Source organism: Dermacentor silvarum, chromosome 7, assembly GCF_013339745.2.
Source record: "Dermacentor silvarum isolate Dsil-2018 chromosome 7, BIME_Dsil_1.4, whole genome shotgun sequence".
NCBI lineage: Eukaryota > Metazoa > Arthropoda > Arachnida > Ixodida > Ixodidae > Dermacentor > Dermacentor silvarum.
Window position 1 is genome coordinate 156,130,092 of NC_051160.1, and position 18,958 is coordinate 156,149,049.

The 18,958-nt window shown below is 44.5% G+C and overlaps 1 protein-coding gene across 1 annotated transcript; it reads left to right on the plus strand.

Moving 5' to 3' along the window:
- The first annotated feature begins 2,369 nt into the window (after positions 1–2,369).
- On the plus strand, positions 2,370–18,363 carry LOC119457392 (uncharacterized). Its single transcript, XM_037718975.2, has 5 exons — positions 2,370–2,572; positions 8,214–8,365; positions 9,680–9,747; positions 16,909–16,995; positions 18,153–18,363. The coding sequence occupies exons 1-5, from the start codon at positions 2,474–2,476 to the stop codon at positions 18,281–18,283; spliced, it is 537 nt and encodes a 178-aa protein (XP_037574903.1). The 5' UTR covers positions 2,370–2,473; the 3' UTR covers positions 18,284–18,363.
- The last annotated feature ends 595 nt before the right edge of the window (positions 18,364–18,958 follow it).

Consider the following 18,958-nt stretch of genomic DNA (forward strand, 5'->3'; position numbering starts at 1 on the left):
AGTAACAGCAGCGCCCGACATGCGTATCATCGATTGCAATAGCAAATTATTAAACAGCTGTACTAAGTAAACTTGACAGCGCGAAAGCTTGTCACAATAGAACGACTCACAGTCGTCGGTCGCTTCTGTATCGCTGCTGTCCTAGTATAATTATATGTCTCAGTGATATGGTCAGCCGACTTGTCGGTCGTGTCACGTCTCAACCTGGAAAAGTCCATTCCTTGGACGTTTGTCACGAAGCAGCCTGTTCATCAGCGTGCGCCCAGACGATGGGTGTGACAGACTGTGACGGAGCTCACGTGGAGGTGACAACTACCGTGAAGACCACATTGCCTATCCTGGCCCTGACAGGTGGACCGACACGGAGAGCCCACTAAATAATGAAAGAGGCCACCGTCGACCACTACCGTGGGAACTGCGCCGATCTCGGTTTTCCAGATGGCCACGCAGTTCCAGCGTACGCGGGGGAGTGGGTGCAGCACCAGAGGCGGAGCCGGCGCAATGGAGTGACGTTATGGAATGGATGGTGCGACCGATTTAACGATTGTGACTAGCCGAGAGAGACACAGTCATCATCCATGGTCTAGTCCCTTAGGGAAGACTGTTTTTTAAGCGGACACCTTGGGTGCGGTGAAGTGTCCTGAAGTGTCCGGATGTGTGCTCAGACATGTAGCGAATTCAGACTTTCAATAGTGCTCCTGCATTGAGTGGGCTACCATATCTGGAGCCAATATGAATACTGTAAAATAAACTCCTCTTTCTCTCGATCCTACTGCCGGACGTACTCATCTTTATGGCTGAATGATTCCCGGCCTAAACGCTACCGCGAGTCCCAACAGTCGAATGTTGGCGGGGGCGTAAATGCCGGCTTCTTGTCGGCATCGGTGTTGTGTCGGCCTAGTTTGACCGCACGTTAACTCAATACGTTTGTGAGCAGCCGGAATTTGTGCCACAACACTAGCGCACAGCATTTTGGCGCCACGCCGACGATGGGTGTTCACGCTCATATCCACTATTCTGCAGGTGGCCCGCACTATTGCATACGCGAACGTCATCTGCTCCACAAACTACCGACGCCGTAAGAACGTTTCCGGTACTCGTCCCTAGGTACTGCGCATGCGGCTACTCTCATGCAACGTAAAAGCTCGCTTAACTTGTAGAAGAATATTTCGTATTAAATACCGTTGTTGTTCCGAAGCATCCATCTGACAGTTTCACAGCATGGAATGTCAGAGTATCCCCCGTGGTTGCTCTGTGGTTATGGTGTTGGGGTGGCTGTGCACGAGGTCGCGGATCGAATCCCGGCCACGGTAGGCACATTTCGATGGGGGCGAAATGCAGAAAACACCCGTGTACTTAGATTTAGGTGCATGTTAAATAACTTCAGGGGGTCCAATTTAATCCGGAGTCCCCCACTACGACGTGTCTCATAATGAGATAGATGGTGGTTCTGACATGTAAAATCCCATAAATAAATTTTTTAATGCCAGAGGGCTAAAATGAATGTGCATTTACGTATCGCCTCAACGAGAATACTTCCTAAAAAGCAGCAGAAGTTGCACAAAAGACACATATTTCTCTGTACGAAGAGACACCCTAATAAATGACGCCATTTCAATTGCTTAAGCGGGGCACGGCATCAAATCCCAGTCGAAGCTGCTGCATGCCGATGAGGGCGAAATGCAAAATCATCCATGTACCGTGCATTGTGTGCACGTTAAAAACCTCAGGTGCTCAAAATGAACCCGGAATCCTTCACTACAGCGGGCCTCATAATCGTAGTACGAAGAATTTCAGCAATTTATTTGATAGAGAATTTTCTTTTAAAAGGCCGCAAGTGGACTGACCTGTTAGTCCCCAGTGCAAGTAGGCAGAGCAGACAACGAGCACATTGCAGGCGTTCAAATGAAAGGAGCTGCAAAAAGAGCCGGCAGCTTAAGATATCCGAGCCGGAGTGGTCTCCAGTCTCGCTCTGACAAGACGCCTGTTTTGAAATGTCGGTCATGTCACCTTATCTGCTTTCCTGTATCGGCTTTCCGGTGAGTGCGTAAGGAAATATTTCAAGCGGTCTCAGCCTTCACTGGGCTTTAGCTATGGCAATAAACATCCGTTGACAGACGTGACGTGCTCTCTATCGCAAAAGCTTCTTACCGGAATCATCTCCTCTTTTTCTTCTCCCTCTTCTCAGCCGCCTTGGATAACAACACAGCGAAAAAGAAGCACGTGGGTCTACAGCATTGTGCTATCTATTTTTCGTGGAGCCAAGTCTGTTAGATAGTGTTTTTTGAGTGTTTGTTTTTGCGTTGTTGTAAAAGACACGAAGTCAGGGCTTTTCGGGTCTCCCCTCTCTCTCTTTCTCTCTTTTGTCGGACATATATTTAGAGACACAGCATAAGAGGGCCTTGGGCACTGTCGAGAAATAACATTTGTTTTTCTCAGCGAGCGTCGACGTGCGGTCAGCTACTGTTCGAAGATGGCTTGGCTGAAACTTGCGGTCTCTCTGCTCCTATTTACGTTGGCTAACGCCAGTCCCCCAGAAAATCGCCGCAGTGAAACAACAGACAGCTTGAGGGTGAGTCGATACACATGGGTTCTAGGTTAAACCAGACGAAGCGGATGCGGTGTAGTCAGATATGTAGTGTAGACTTAACCATTTTGTGAATATGCGGCGAAATGCACAACGTGAAGCTATGGGAAATTTCGTTTGCATTGTTTTACCAAGTTGCGATATCTTTTTTTTGTCTGAATCACGTTGTGTTCCTGTTTTTCAATAAATGAACGGCCGCTAGTAGAGATGTACAGGTTCAAGTGTGTTGCGTTGTAGTGCATGTTAAAGAACCCCAGGTGGTGAAAATTAGTCTGGAACCCTCCACTACGGCGTGCCTCATAATCAGAACTGCTTTTGGCACGTGAAACCCCGAAAAGAAGGAAGTGTACAGTACAAAATGTACAGGCAAAATTCTGACGGTTTGTTGCTTATGTGTCGTTGTATTGCCCATGGTAGTCAACTGGTGTACATAATCATTCATTTCTCAGTCAGTCATTCAGTCTTTTTTTTAATGTAGGTAGCGTTGATTTGTGTCTGTTAGATACATTTTTTCTAGCCGCCAGGGCTGCATTAATTTTTATTTTCACACAATCGATAAGAAATTGGTGTGTCTAAAACGGGAGTCTGAGTAGAACATATAGATTTTAGAGCGCTCTATTTACCACTATTCATTTTAACGCTATGCATTTTAGCGCCCTATTTAACACATTTTAACACTATTCTAAGCGCTTCTATTAGTAGTTTAAAACGCATTTTACTCCTTTCCGTAATAGCAGATTATAAATTTTAAAGAACCAGGCGCATTTCTGCTTGAGAGCTTCAGTGCATTGCTGCAATACGCCATGGGAAATTGAGAAGGTGTTTATCCGTAGTACTCATAAGATGATATTTCCCCTTTAGAAGCCCAGGATATTTATTCTTTTCTACATCGAATGTAGGTACAGGTATTTAAAAGAAAGAACAAGGCCGCACTGAGCAAAATAAATATCACGTGCTTGCTTTGTTGTTGCGCGCTTAGAAATCCCGTTCTTTACTTTATTTGCCCGTTTGTTCAGATATTCAGTTCAGAATATTAGGCAAATTTCTAACAAAAACACAAAAACAAGCGTTCCTGCTCGCCATGCAGTAAATTCACAGCGAAACGGGCAGCAAGTTTCTGCTTTCGTCTACATCTAATCGCGCTTGTTTCTTGTTAGTAGGAAAGAATTCGACCAATTCGAGGGACGAAATGCCTCCTGCTTCTGGAGGGCAGAGGCTGGAAGCCCTAATGTGTGCCGTACCCTGTAAAGAAAACAATCAGATTGAAATCATAGTCTTTTTTTAGCAGTTAAGATATTTCCCAATCAGCCCATTAGGATGCCAGCACAGTACAGGCGATCATGTACTTTCTTCGCAAACTTCTAGAGCAAACTCTGGCCCGATTGTCCACGGGAACTGCACCTGTTCAGCGGTGCACGGATTAACAAGTGGTACATTGGTTCGCCTAAAGTTAATCATTCTGACTTCGGATGGCTTTGCGATTAACGAAACTGATCAGGTTCGACAAATTATTCCATTATAAGTGCAGCAATTCTCAAATAATAGGCATGTGTTCAGAAAACTATTAGCGCTGCAAAGATGTCAATATTTGGAGTGGCCAGATTGAAAAAAAAGTTGAAATAGCTACAAACAAAAGTTGCTTTGTAAAGACGAGATTCTCTCTGAAGCTATCTTCGTTCGTTAAGCTGCCCATTATGCCGGTAAAAGGTGGCGTGAGAAACAACACTTACAGATTACTGGTTAAGAAAACTGTGCAAGAAAGTTGTCCATTCGAGTGAGGTGTACGCAAGGTCATTTTCATTTTGTAATCTTTGATAAAGACGCTTCAAATGAAAATTCGGCACTCAGATACAGGTGGCATTGCTGGCTGCTATGGTCTGCTTAACAGCTGTGCAGTAAACGTTTGCAACGTTCTCTCAGTAAAGAACCATAAATGGCTATTCAGCTGTAGGACCATGTAACAAAAGTGCCCATCAATGAATGCGCCGTCTTTATCAATATGACTACCCAGCTGCACACTCAGTAATTTTAACATGTTGACTGAACAGCCCAAAAGAAAGCAACGCAATAAAAGAACGGTGCCTGACCAACGCTTACTTCAGCACTTGTTGTGACGTATTTCCGTATTTTCGCAGTGCTCAATGAACATGCTAAACTATTGAAAACTCGCGCAGCTTACTATTCTATTGACAATTTGTATATTGTGATGCTACAATGTGAGCACCTTTGCAGATAAAAAGAATGTGTTATAACGGCATCGTCTGTGCAAGAAATAACTACATGGTATTCTATACTTCGTCACGTCATTACGCAGACACATGTGCAATGGAGTCCACTGTGCTTAATCTATTATTAGACATGGCCGCTGAAGAACAGAAAGCGCAAAAATTACTTTTAAAATGTCACTACATTTTTCCAGCAGTTTCTTCAGATCTTGGCTAAGGTAATCTGCGTTTTTCGTGCCCAGACTGGTAGGAACTTCGTAATATTTGCATATAAATGTTTTTGGTCTTTCCGTGTGTACTCATTGGCGCTTATAGAATTCCGCAATGTGGGAGAAATACACGAGTATAAGCGCTCGTGCCATCCTTTGACCCTAAGTTCAAATAGAGCATCATACTTATTTTATTGACTGACTGTATTCTATTTAGGTACTAACCGGGAGGCGTTATGATGAACATTTACTTATACTATTTTTCTGCGACGAAAGATCTTACAATGCAATAAGATTTCTAGCACAACGCCAGAAGTTGTACCTTCGGGCGGCACTGTGACAGCGTCTTCGCAATATAATTTCTTGTTAAAACTTTTGGAGCGAACTTCGGCGATGCCATCATGTAGCTGCAATTTCAATGATGATCAATATACGCAGGATTTCTTTATTCTTCATGCTTATAGGTATATACGTTCTTGTTCATTCATTCACTACGTTTTGTCTGCCGAAAGTTAGAAGCAATATATCTGTCTGAACTCATAACGCAACAAGAATACGGTCGCTAGCGCACCAACAGCGATTTTCTGCATTTATAACAAAAATGCTCTGCGAAAATCATATAGTCGGAAACTCACGAAGACATTTAAAGCCAGATGGATGAAGTTTAGACAAATCCATGTAATAATTACCATTCCTGCGCTGGCGGAGCCGCCATACTTGCAGCTTACGTATAAACTGGAGCCACAGCTCCTTCTAATAATTTGATTATTTGGGAAACGCCTGGAACTGCATGTCTTGTGTTCGGTTATTCTGTAAGTGGCCATACATATACGAAGATACTAAACGTTGAATAGGTAACAAGAAGGAAATAAACCTGTTAGCTAACTTAAAGCAGAGCTAATGACACTTTATAAAATGCTGGTGTTTGACCAGCCAACATCGTGGTTCTATTGAAAACTGCGCTGCCCGTTTTTTTTTTTTTACTCTGTGGGTATGTGCCATTATTCAACAAAACTAATCACTCATTTCTAACGCGGAGCGCATATCACGCACAGTAAGTTCGCTTTTAGGTGCAATTAAACGTCATACTGATGCGCACCAACCCATTTGGTTGAGTGTGTATAGCTTTGTTCTAAGTGTACGAAATTACATAGCAATGAAGTCACTGAAGATAAAATGTACCGCCTAAATGCTCAGATAGCGGTCACAGTGTCTCAACTGTTTTGTGCTGTAAATAAGCTTCGTACTTTTTGGTGGCCGACGCAGTTGTATTTCCGTTAATGGTCACAAAAGCGTGATTAGGAAAGTAGAAAGGATTCGCTGTGGTGTGGCACCGCGTTATTTGCTTTTTGTTTTGGAACAGCAGCGTTTCCACTGTGTCTGAATCACTCGTAATAAAGTAACTTGCAATTGTTCGAGCTTTAACGTGACACATTCAGGCAGTCGCTGTGACATAATGGATCATTTCTCAGAAATGTTATAGCCTAGAAAAAAAAACAGTAGGCGTTTATGGCGATGGCGCTCTGCGGGTTCGCGGAGCCTCGTGGCGTTTACCTGTCTCCCGCTGAATTTCATTCACAAGCTTACACCTGTATATATTCCGGTGCGTACGTGTGTGCGGGCGCTAGTATACGATGCTCAGCAGTTGAAACGCTATGCTAGGAGTGCATGGCTTTCGGCGCTTTTGGCACACACCGGCGAGTTCTGGGAACGCCGAGCCGATGCACAAGTTGTACGATGAAAGAGATGGTCCTTGTGGCGCATTCTGATCGAATTTGGTGCTCCTGCAATGAGCCAGCGCTCACGGGTAGCTCAAGAAGCACCGGCCGCCACGTACGTATATGGAGGCCGTGGGGATTTCAGTGGATTGTTGATAGTTCTGCGAGGTTGGTGCTGAGCCAAATTTTTCTGTATTTTTTATTTCAATGCTCTCAATTCTACGTGGAGCGTTACAGAGTAGGGTGGGTTTCGATACAATACGTGAAAAGCGTGGTTTTCAAGGATGATGGAGCATGGTTGGTAACAATGTAGGCGGGGAGTCGGTTGCAGCTGGTCATTGTCCTAGGAATGAAGGTGTGAGCGTGCAGGTTTGTACGCGAACTTGGCACGGGGACCTTGAAGTTATGATCGGTGCGTGCTGAAATGTAATGAGGAGCAGCGAGTAATGCATTTTTGAGGCGCTCATTGGTGGTGGGAGGTCCAGGTGAATTTTTATTAAAGTAACACAAGCGGCGAAGGAGTAATTAGAAAGGTTGAAAATGGCGGCTCGCTTTTGGACCGCTTCGAGAAAATGCAAGGCAGAGTAAGGATCCCAGATAGAATGCGGCATACTCGAGTTTCGACCTTACAAGTGTTTTATAAAGTAGCATTTTAAAGAGACAGTAGCTAATGAAGCGTTTCGGCGGAGGAAACCTTACACGTAATTAGCATTCTTAGCCACGAAGTCGACGTGAGTTCGCCATGTAAAGATATTGGACATATGGACACGCAGGTATGAGCTAACAGCCTCTAAGATAGCATTATTGAGTAAGTACTCATAAGGGACAGGAGCATTACTTTTACGACATGCTCTCATTATACTTTAATTTATTGATGTTTAATTTCAATAGCCTTCATTACACCATGCTTCGACGTTGTTAAGGTCACCTTGGAGGAGCAGTGTGTCGCCTGGTTTAGTTATCTTCAGGAATATTGCACAATCGTCAGGAAAAAAGCCTAATTTGTCAGATAACACGGTTAGGAAGGTCATTAATATAATGTAGGAAGATCAAACGCATGAGAAAAGTCCCTTGCGGCACACCGGAGATGACAGTAGAGTTAGGAGAGTCACAGATGTTTGCCGTGGCGTACTGCTTTTCATATAGTAAAACACATTCACTCCACTGAAGCATGTGTGCGTCAGCGCTATGGATATCCCGAAGCAGCCACGATGAAGGACATTCAGGAGGCTGTTAGTAAAAAGAAAGGCTGCGTTTCACGGGAGTAATGTTTCCTGAAGCCATGCTGATGCGTGCTGAATGCGTTAGTGCTTTTAAGGATGGTTGCCAGATTGGGATATATGAAATGTTCTAACAGCTTGCATGGAATGCTGTTTAATATGATGGGTCCATAGTTATAAGGGCTGGATATAACACTTGATATAACTCTTGATATGTCGAAGGCAGTACGTTCCACTTCCTTCTCTTATTACAGATGTTCACTGCTTTTCCCCACGCCGTCGCCGTGTTCACAACCAAAAACGACACGTCCTTCAAATGCCTCAGTACTACAAGAAGGCACTTCAATCCACGGCAAAAGACAGTCACCTACGTTTGGCACTTCAAAAATAACACTGGTCACCGGAGGTGGGTTACTTATAGCTTCCTGCACCCGCGATGCACTGCTTTCTTCTGCAAGGAGAAAGCCGTCGTCGATCCGTCAAAACGGCTCCTCAATGAATGGTTGAAGATTCTTGTGTGCACCAATGACGTGAAGTTATTACCAAGAAGATAAAAGGAATTTAGGGGCTACATAAGTTCAACACAGCAGAAACAATTAATCGCTCCAGCTTTGGTCGCAAGGGCAAACGCAAGAAAATCGAACTTCAACTGATTTCCCGTGAAACATTGTAGACTACTACTAAATGTGTAAACTTCGAATTGGGGCACATGCCTTTTACTCTGTATAAAAACATGTTCTATTTCATCTTTCTTCAAAACAAATTTCTACAGCTGTTTACCTCTTCCATATATTTGGCCTCATTATGAATACTTCGGTCTTTTCCACATGAAAAAAAAAAACGCCACATGGAACTTCCTGAAAAAATTTGCCCACAAGCGCCACATATCCTTTGCATGCATGGAACCTGCCTAAGAGCCTCACAGTAAATATGTCCCGAAGAATTCTTAGAGTTACATAGGTTCCTTGATCTTCCCGGTTGGAATAAACTTTGTTGAATATTACCCTCTGTTTTATCTGCAAAAAGAAGGTTTGAAGTGTTTGCGCATTGTTCATTTGACCCAATGCGGAATATTTTTTTAACATCTTCGTAAACAAACAGCACAATACGGGCGACGAACAAGGATTCCCACAACACGAGTGCTCGTGTTCTGTGAATCCTTGTTTGTCGTCCATTTCGTGCGGTTCGTTTACAAAGATTTTCAATAAGAGCCGTCATTGGATGAAATGAACAATGCCCAAACACTTCCAACGTTCCCACAACACGAGCGCTCGTGTTCTACGAATCGTTATCCGTCGTCTTTTTCGTGCTGTTCGCTCACGAAGATGTTAATCTACCAACTCCCCCAGCTTGCTGTTCCATTCCGTTAATTTGTTTTGTTTAAAAATGCGTCTAAATGGGCTGGTTGGTGACGGCTCATGCTTTCTCGTTGCGCTATGTTGTAAGTTGGGGGAGTGCGCACCATTCGCTTGTGTGTGTTTTCCCTTCTCCTTCTTGCTGTACATATCACAAAAAGAAAATGCGAATTAGTTTGTTTATTCATGGCTGTTTAGTAATTTACGTGGCTTTGCAGCTTATGCAAGGCGCCCTACGCCATTTCCCCTATGCTTCTCGTGCAGTACAATGCTTTATCAGAAATACGTAAAATAAGTGGTAATTGAGTGTTAGTTTAGTAGATGTAGATGCATAACTCACCTCAACTACATTGTGTCTGTTTCAGGAAAGACGTTGTTTTTGACGTAGACTTTTCACAAACTCCGGGACAAGGCACATTTTTTATAAACAATGGTAAGTTTTCTTTCTGCCCTGATAGAAAAATATCAACTTTCTTGCTACCTCGTAACAGAGCTATGCAATGCATCGCGTGTGTTGCGTTCTCATCTCGTCACTCGTATTGTCGCACTGCAAGACGATCAAAGTTGGATCATTGAAATAAAGTGCAGAACAACGTACCTAACATGATAGCGAATGATTTATATTGAAGAGCCACTCTTCTATAGACCAAACAACTCTTTAAGAAATTACCTTTTCTTTCTCCTTCACAACTGTTACGAATCAATGAGTAATAGGCTATGCATGATGGGATTCAGCAAAGAAAGGTAATTATGTCCAACGTATATCTTGCCTGCACAGAACATGACAATGATATCGCAATGGGTAATTTTCAGTTGAATACATTATCTATGCTGATGAGACAAGTTTATTTCTTTCTGAGACAAATATACATCATTTTCATGACTTCGAAACGAATCGAACCAGTTGTAACGGAATTTAGCTGTGTGCTGTAGGGTTCGGGGGTTGGCGTCTTAGAGTCCGACGTCAAACTGGATGTCGCTCTCTAGCCTACGCCACCGGTGCGTCTCGTAGCGAGTAGCTGGCCTACGCTACTGGGGCGTTACATGGAGGCTTAACGGGCCCATGCCTTCGTCCTAGCAGACTTGACGAGGGTTACTTCGTTCCTGATGGGTATGAGGTCGAGAGGTAGGGTAAACCGTACAGGGGGTTTAGTTACATGGAAGAGGCAAACTTATTCACAGAATAAGGGGATCATCATCGTACTGAGCGGAGTACTGAGCGCAGTACAACGTAACGTATCATCGCTACTAAATCTGAGCAGACTACATCGTTCTGGGAGAACATTATCTACATCTCTCTGGGAGAGCACCAAGCTACATCTTAGCGCAGAAGGGAGATCACCGGTTACATCTTCGAGCAGATGGGAGAGCACTCTAGATGAGCCGCAAACGTTCACTTAAATGCCCTCCATTTTCACTATATCCCTAGGCCAGGGAAACCTGCGGGCACACCTTCCTCCCACCAGAGGCTCGAAAGTCACCGCAGGTTCCTCCCTGAGGGCGACGGTAACACCTAATCCCTCCGGCGCCTTTATGCCCTGAACACACCTGCAAAAGTAGCCTTGGGCGCACCCGACTCACCGTCGCCGAAAACGGAGCGGACGCTCGTAGAGAGGAGTTTCACGCTTGACGCAATCTGGCACGTCTTGGTTCCTAGGATGGACCAGCAATTAGCTGCTTCGTCTGTCGAACAGCTATGGCGGCTAACCGCGACCATAACGAAACCGCGCAGAACGCACTTTGCCAAGAGTTTTTTGGTCCCAGCGTCAAGGTCAGTGACGAAGTGGCATTCAGCAACCACGTATTTGTCGAAACGTGTCTCGCCATGGTGTCGCCGGTAGTCTTTCCCGTGAGACGCATTTTCAACTCCACGAGGCGATTCGTCGCGGGAAAGCAGGGGAGGGTTGAAGGTCGCTGCCCCCCTTGGCCGTTCGTAACAGTGCACAGAGTCGGAACGCAAACTAGTTTCGCTGTGGTCAGGTCGATTGTTCCAAATCTGGACGAGCGCAGTTTGCAGTTTCTTTAATTTCTTATTAGCAAATCAAATGACAACTCATCGCGCTGAATGAGAGAACAGCATCTTCTGCTTGCACCAATAAACTAAAACATGCTATCAAAACGATCTGTCGCCTCGTGGCGTAACATGTATTGCTGGTGCCTGCGGACAAAAGTACATTAGGGAGGATATTACTGCTGCTTAAGGCAGGAATATCCTTACCTCTAGGATAAGACTAATGCTGGGCAGAAAAAAATATCCGAACCAAATGAAGCTTAAACGTACATAGCAAATTTTTGAATCACCTGCCGAAACAGAGTACACTCCGTCATTTGAAATTCCAGCAACATATTTAAAATATATAAAAAGAAATCAATGGTTCATCACTGGAATTAAAAAAGCCCCAAGGAAAGTGTTTCGAACAAACCAGCATATTATGAGTCACCTTTTCTAAATGCGTAAGATCCTTATGCGTAAGATCCAATGCGCGTCATCTGCTTCTTTAAGGAAATGATGAAATCATACATTGCTGGCCCGGTATTTTGTAGCATTGCCTTTCCGATGCTAATGCCTTTTCGCGCTTTTCGCGCTTGGTCAGTGGTCAGAGCGACGGTCCGCTCAGGTTATCAACAGGATCAGCCGGCCGTGAGCGGTGGATGATAAAACTTGTATAGAATAAAGCATAAGCCATCGCTACAAAATACCGGCCCTGTCCTTCCAGTGAGATGACACGCATAATGGTACACATAAAAAGTTTTTTTAATTCATATTTTACCTTTTGCAGGCTTTTGCGCGGCAGCATCACGACGCTTTAAGAACTACGAGGCATTCAGCGCGCGCCGTGATATGAGACTCTCTTTGGCTTCGCCTGGATCGGTTTTTTGTTTTTGTTTTTTGTCAGCGCGGCGGCTAGGCAAAGAGCAATTACTTGGAGTCGGGAATCGGTACGGGAGGCTCTGCGGCTCTGCTGTGGATTACAGAAAATTTTTTGCTAATAACGTGCTGTACTAGGAAGTACGGTTACCATCTCTCGTATGCAGATTTCGTTTGCTAACTATTCAGACATTATTTGAAATGTACGAATCACCAATCAGAAGATTACAAACCATTAGTGTTTCCCAGCCGAAGATATTTTAGGACTTCGTTGGCCGAGATTTCATACACCACAGGTCGCCTTTGTACAAAACCGGGCTGAACCTGTGAACGTGTGCATCAGTGCGCAACCAATTATGGCCGGTGGGCGACAATCTCCAAAAGGTAATTTGTGATAGCTATCCACGTAATGCTAAACATCTTTCCTACGGCAATATACGTGTGTTATTACAGGGTCATTTAACGGGTCTAACGATTGATACTATCATTGCTACAGAATCATCGAAATGTGAAGAAAAGTCGGGTATTGCCAATTTCTGCCCTGCTCTTGAGTGATCTTTCTCCCTTAGAATTCCTGATTTCATACCAGCATGCTTAGCTTAATTCTTGTTAGTAATATTAGCCCTGAGAAAACCAAGCTCACCGTCTTCATCAGTATTTATAATAACAGATTCATTATCATTATGTTCATCACGCACTGCCAACAGTGAATCTCACTTTCCAGTTCTCTTGTGCCTGACCAATTAACGTTAATCAGTCTTGTCTGGGTACATGGAAATAAGGGACTATTCATGAATGAAATGGCACATAGCCTGGCGAGAGTGGGCCTCAGTGGCCCAATTATCTTGGTACTTCTACTGCCAACACACGTTACTGGATTCAGGTCATTAGCTATCTTGCTTGACTTTAAACTCAGCTATATTAAATTTTGCCGAATATCGAAACTTACTATGGCCTAGAGTCAAAATTTACATCAAGTTCCTGAAACTGAAGTAACTTTCACTCGATTCCGATGTAGAATACCTTCTTTAAAATTTTAACAATGCATCGCTTGCCTAACTCCTTCCTCACTGTGTCCGTTCTGTGGTGAAGATAAGGAAATTGAGAAGTTTTACTTATTCTGTAGAGGATTTAGGTGGGCAAGAAAAAGCATTTTAGAAACAACCTTTAGAAACATTGGAGTGACTATTGCAATTCCTGAAATTATTTCTCTCGGAGTCTGCTCTCTCGGGTTATGTCTCAAGGATGATTCGTACGTCGTTGGAGAGCTTATAGTTGTTTGAAAAAATTGTTAATTAAGCTTGTAAATATTTATTTTGTACTCTCTTGAGCCTTTCTCAATTAGCTCAGTTGTTTTCTCGGAATTCCTAATCACTTGCTAATTCCATCCGCATCTTGGCCAATACCCCATAGTAGGTATGAGCCAGTGACAAAGGTTACAGAAGCTGCATTCCTGCGTATAGTCTTTCATTTTGCCTGCAGCCTAAACAACATGGACCACGAGCTGTTCTGCCTTTAAAGCCTCATTAATTCTTCAATTCGGAATTTTACATTGTCTACATCAAAACCAATATTAACACTTCAACAAGCAATATACGAAAGAACTAACCTAGAATTTTCATATTGCTCTATTTATTCGCTGTATTGCAGAAATGCAGGTCCACATAAATATGACAATGTTTCTTCAAGAACTTAGCGGCCATACAGTGGGAAAACAATATGGTTGAGCTGCCAGTTAAAGGCAATTGTGTGGTCAAAGACTGATGCTGGGTACTCGCTTATAAAAGCCAGCAGCGCCCGGTTTTTTAAAGTTATCCTTATGATGAAAATGATTGAAAGACTTTTTTGTACTCTGAAAATGTAGAAACAGATTGCACTGTGAACATTTTAAACCAAAGTTACCCCTGTGCGAAGAACAACGGGCATCTTACTGCTAAATACCGAATTGAAGGAAACTGAAGGATTACTTTCCTGGCCGCTGCTAGACACTCTGCCACAACCTTTTCTGGCATTTTGAGAAATTTTGATTTAGAAAATGTAGCTCTGTTTCATGTTCTACATTTTGTTTCATAGAGGTGTATTTCGCCTTTGTCGTACTCCATGCCTTACTGTCAGCAACTGGAACAAACTTTAGCTCTTCGGTGTCGTCGAAGAAGTGTTAGTTTGCTTACCTAAAGGAATAATTATTACGTAGAGGAGTAGATCCGCCAACAAAAGCATCCAAAGGCCAATTTTATTGCCTGCTGATTGATTTGATGCCTTAGGATTTACGATTTCATCAGCTGCATTCTCGCCACTTGATTGAAGCTCTAAGTTGCTCGCAAACAGCAGAAGCTTCTTGCTGCTCCTCACTGCCCTCTTGATATGCCGAAGAATAGCATTTTGTTCCTGTCTTGGTAGATATAACATTATTCGCGTTACTAAAAGCTCACAAACCGACATTTTTATACGAATGAGTGTTTAGGCTACTCAATACATTTTTTTTATCCTTCACTAACCCTTATTTTAAATGTGCTTTGACACTTTCTGTTTCGTGTAAACGAAATAATCACTAATTAAGATTGGTTAGGAACTCAGGGAGGCAATAGCAAGTCATCTGCCCCAATTCTACATGGCAGCTCAACAATTTTTATGAGCGTGATCGTGCGTCGCTTGCACACTAATAACAGCACAAACACTTTAATAAGATCAATTTGTGTGCTTGAGACGCTCCTCCAGGCAGGTAAAAAAAGTGCATCTAAAAACGAAGAAACAGTTTTCTCAGTGCCGAGAAAGTGACCACTACGTGCGCTAAGAAGAGTTGGGTGAAGCGTGCAGGTTTTGTCACTAAAACATCTGCTATTGCTTGCTGTAGTCATTTCACTGCGACATCAATAATATGGACACTCCATGAGGATTTCCGCCGTCGCCGCGAAGTTCCGTATAAAGTCAAACGGCGATAAAATCGGCGCCGTGCGCCGTACGCTCTACGTGCGAGTGAAAGCGTGCACGGGGAAGCCGGCGATCGCGGCTCCATCTCGCGCACGCAAGGGAAAGAAGCGCCACGTCTTGCGTCGCGCGCAACGCTCCGCGGGGGGGGGGGGGGGGGGGGGGGGGGGGGGGGGGGGGGGGGGGGGGTTCTACTCAGGGCGGCCGCTAAAACACAGCGGATAGCGGACTGCATAGAGTTAATATATATACTGACTCTAGAGGACACGTTACCCATAGGGCCCGTGCACTGCAATCGGTCACCGCAAGAGCGCCGCCATTATAATATGCTGATGTTGCCAGCTCCTGAAACGCTTGCTAGACTTGGCGCTAGTAATCAGTTTTAATCTGGCAACCTATAACTTGTAGTGTTTGTGCAGCCGTGGGTGTGGGAGGTGTTGGCCGTACAGCTGGCATTTACGCAAGTCAAGGATGACCCTGTTAAAATTTCCGGCGGTATGTGGTTTTCAACGGTCACGCACTAGCGAAAATACCGTAGAGCGGTTAAAGCTTCCCTGTTTGCTGTCGCAAGTGTCACTTGACGAGCAATAGATAAAAAAATGCTGTACTGTGATGCTTTTTCGAACGATTGCGATGAATCACGAAAGCTGTCTACTCGCGTGATGTTCTGAACAAGTCGTTTACTTATGTTTACTTAGGTGTGAAGGGAAATGCCAGAGCCATTTGTAGCTTTAGTCTTGCACAAAAGGCACGAAGGTGCCATCGCGTCAACCGATGCCGTCGTGCGATCACATGTCAGAGTTAAACTATACCAAACGAAACCACAGGACACCTAAACGAAACTACCACGCATCCGAAAACACAAATAAAAAATATCCGACACCGAAACTCGCGTTATTGAATTAATGAGTGCATCGTGAATTGCATAAATTACGTTAGCAAGCGCTTCCTGTAAGCTTAATATCCACACATCACCTTCATAAAGCCATCAGGTATTCGTTTTTTATGACATAACATAAGGAGACCTATAGTTGTTTTCATCGCTCAAAAGTAATTGCGCTGGCCACATTGACGTGTTACAAGATGGCGGTGCCCTAGCGGTCCCCCCTTTTTCGGCCCAGCTTCGCCTCTAGAGTCAGTATATTAGCTCTATGGCGGACTGTGTCCCCGATGCAGATGACTCAAGATACAGCGGCAAGCGCGGGCGCATGCGGCCACTGGGGCCTACCCGGAGTACAACGGGCCTCGCTCTCCCCATCCTACCCCTCCACCCCCCCCGGAGCCCGCTGGGCGGGCGCGCCCGCCTGGGTCATGCGCCGTGCGTTGTGTTTTCGCGGCTTGGTTCGCGTTGACGCTAGACGTAAACAATATTCTCTGGTGCACAGACTGTTCACAATTATTTTATTTTTCGTATGCGTCTGGTTTCGGTGTCACTCATTTGTTCGAGTCTTATTGATCTCTTCGGTTTTACTAATCCTCCTTGAAAGGGAATCGCTTCAATAGGAAGAGGTGAGGAAGCGACGGTGGATGTCTCTCTGGGGGACTGAAGAGTAGAACGGATGTCTGATTCTTAGCACCCTTTCGTTCTGTTGTCAGTGAAGTTGTTGTGACCTAAAGAATCGTCCTCATTAACAAGTAGCGCTCATGATTTATACGCATGATTACTTGCGCCAGCTGTCTCTATTTGCTTGGCGCTCGCGCACATGCAGTACCAATGCGCTAAGCAAGGAAGACAAAGCCTGCTTTAGGTCTCCTATTTTCCATATGTGCCTCATGTCTTGTCCCCTGTCTTTTCAGACAAAACCCGCCCTTTCACTGCAATCTACAAGTACTCCGACTACCGTGCCTGCGCGGTGATCACAACACCCTATGAAGGCCATGATCGTGAGCTGCTTATTCCTCGATTCCTCATATGCTGATTTATTCCCGTCATACGGGTAGTTTAAAAGTAACAGGAAAAAAACATGTTTTAGGGTTGCTTGACTAGCTTTTAGTATTCTTAATCCACCACAGGAGATTAGTTGCTAGCGCAACGAGCCGATATCACGTAGCGGGCTTGGCCGAAGCTTTACGACATAGTAAAACAAAGCTTCTTTTCGTATAAGAACATTGCCATATCTTTACCCTCTCTCTACAGTGGATGAAAATGAGCCTCGGTTTGTCTTTGGGGAAGGGACTTCGGGACTGAGCCATCCACGTACGTCACAAAGTGAGGCTGTTTCAGCCCCAAATATCCCCCGAGAGGAAGAGTAAACAGGCCACATGCGTCGCAAAGTGGTTCATCCACACCACGCAGCCGCACTATAAAATATCACTGTAGCATCAGTATACCATAAAATAATAACATAATATCATTGGAGCATAAAACAGCGCCACAGCACTTAAGCAAGAAAAATGGCCACAGGCGGCCACGTATTGCTGACTTCGGTGTTGACTCATGCACAACAGATCGATGCCCCTTACAGCTGCTGCTGCAGATGGCAGCTTCGCGTATAGATGAACTCGAAAGGAATTATGCGATGCGTCTGCGCACCGTTCTGATTCCGCCTACGTGGATAGCCCGGAAGGGTTAACGGTTGATTACAAAAGTAGGGTGCTTGCTGGGCTTGCTCGGTCATTAAAACCAAGAGGGCGAATTGTGGCGTTCTTCACATGACGGCGAATTTATTACGTTGTATATAGTCGCATAGTGCTAAACCTAATTGCATACCAGCAGCTCCACCAATGCAATACTGACCGTTCAGATGTAGCGTGAATGCTGGCGTAATTCTTATTTCTTGTTTGTTTTTTCTTCTGTGTAGCGTTGGCAATTTTACTGGCAATGTAAGATAAAATTTTCTTTGTGGCGATTTCTATATTGAGCCAAACAAAAGTAAATACCATTCACATTGTAAAACGTACGTCCAAAGCTATCGTACTTCTAGAGCTTATAAACCTACTACTAATGCTTTCAGGCTCTCCTAAATGCTATCACCAACTATCCCAGAATTCCGTGTTGAATAATATCCTAAACTGCCCACGGTTTCCGCTTTTCTCCGCAGACTGCTCTATGTGGGTGAAGAGGGCGCGGGTGCACAACGTTCCCCAGCACTGCTTGGACAAATACGAAGAAATCTGCGGCATCGGAGAGCATCTCGTCGACAGGGACATTTGTAGAGACGACGACGACTAAGATGACACCACGGCATACCTTCTGAGCCTAAAACCTGTGATGCAGACGTGGTTCTCTTTCTTATCGACATAATGCATCATTCATTCCAGTGGGGAGACATTGACAGCGGTTTATTCGTAAATAAACATCAATTTTACGGAGACCGGTATATGAACAACATGCGCCATCTGCACACTTGAACATGAAAAGTGGAAATATACAACAATACAAAATTGTAATACAATACAACGAAAGAAATATCTTACCACAGGGCGTACTGAAAAGAAAAACACTCGCTGAGCATGATAGAAAAGACAGGGAAAATTCAATTTAGACATTTGACTGTAAAAAATGGAAGACGGCCGATACTCCCTTAAGGCGAATTATTGTGCTGCGAAGCATTCTATACTGGCTCCACATTTACGTGTTTCCGAGGAATACGTTCTTGCTTCTCTTCTTCCGTTAGATTAGGGTAGCGCTATCTATCCCTGGCTATTCCGACTCTTGCCGTAGAAGCAACGCTCACCTTTGGTCGCGGCGTGTTTGCGCAGTCCGAGAGCAGAAGCAATGGTGGAGAGTGCCGAGCGGCGCCAACTGTCCAATCACTGCACAAATGAGCGCTCGCTTCCGCGCCACCTTCGCGCCAGTTGCGGGGTACGTGCGCTTCTAGCGCATGAAAGGAGCGGAGCTTCAGAC

Bases quoted from the DNA above. Each gene is read 5' to 3' on its own strand.
- LOC119457392 (XM_037718975.2), top strand. From the start codon at position 2,474: ATGGCTTGGCTGAAACTTGCGGTCTCTCTGCTCCTATTTACGTTGGCT. The intron at 2,573-8,213 runs GTGAGTCGATAC...CTCTTATTACAG, and splicing joins AAACAACAGACAGCTTGAGG to ATGTTCACTGCTTTTCCCCA. The intron at 9,748-16,908 runs GTAAGTTTTCTT...CTGTCTTTTCAG, and splicing joins CACATTTTTTATAAACAATG to ACAAAACCCGCCCTTTCACT.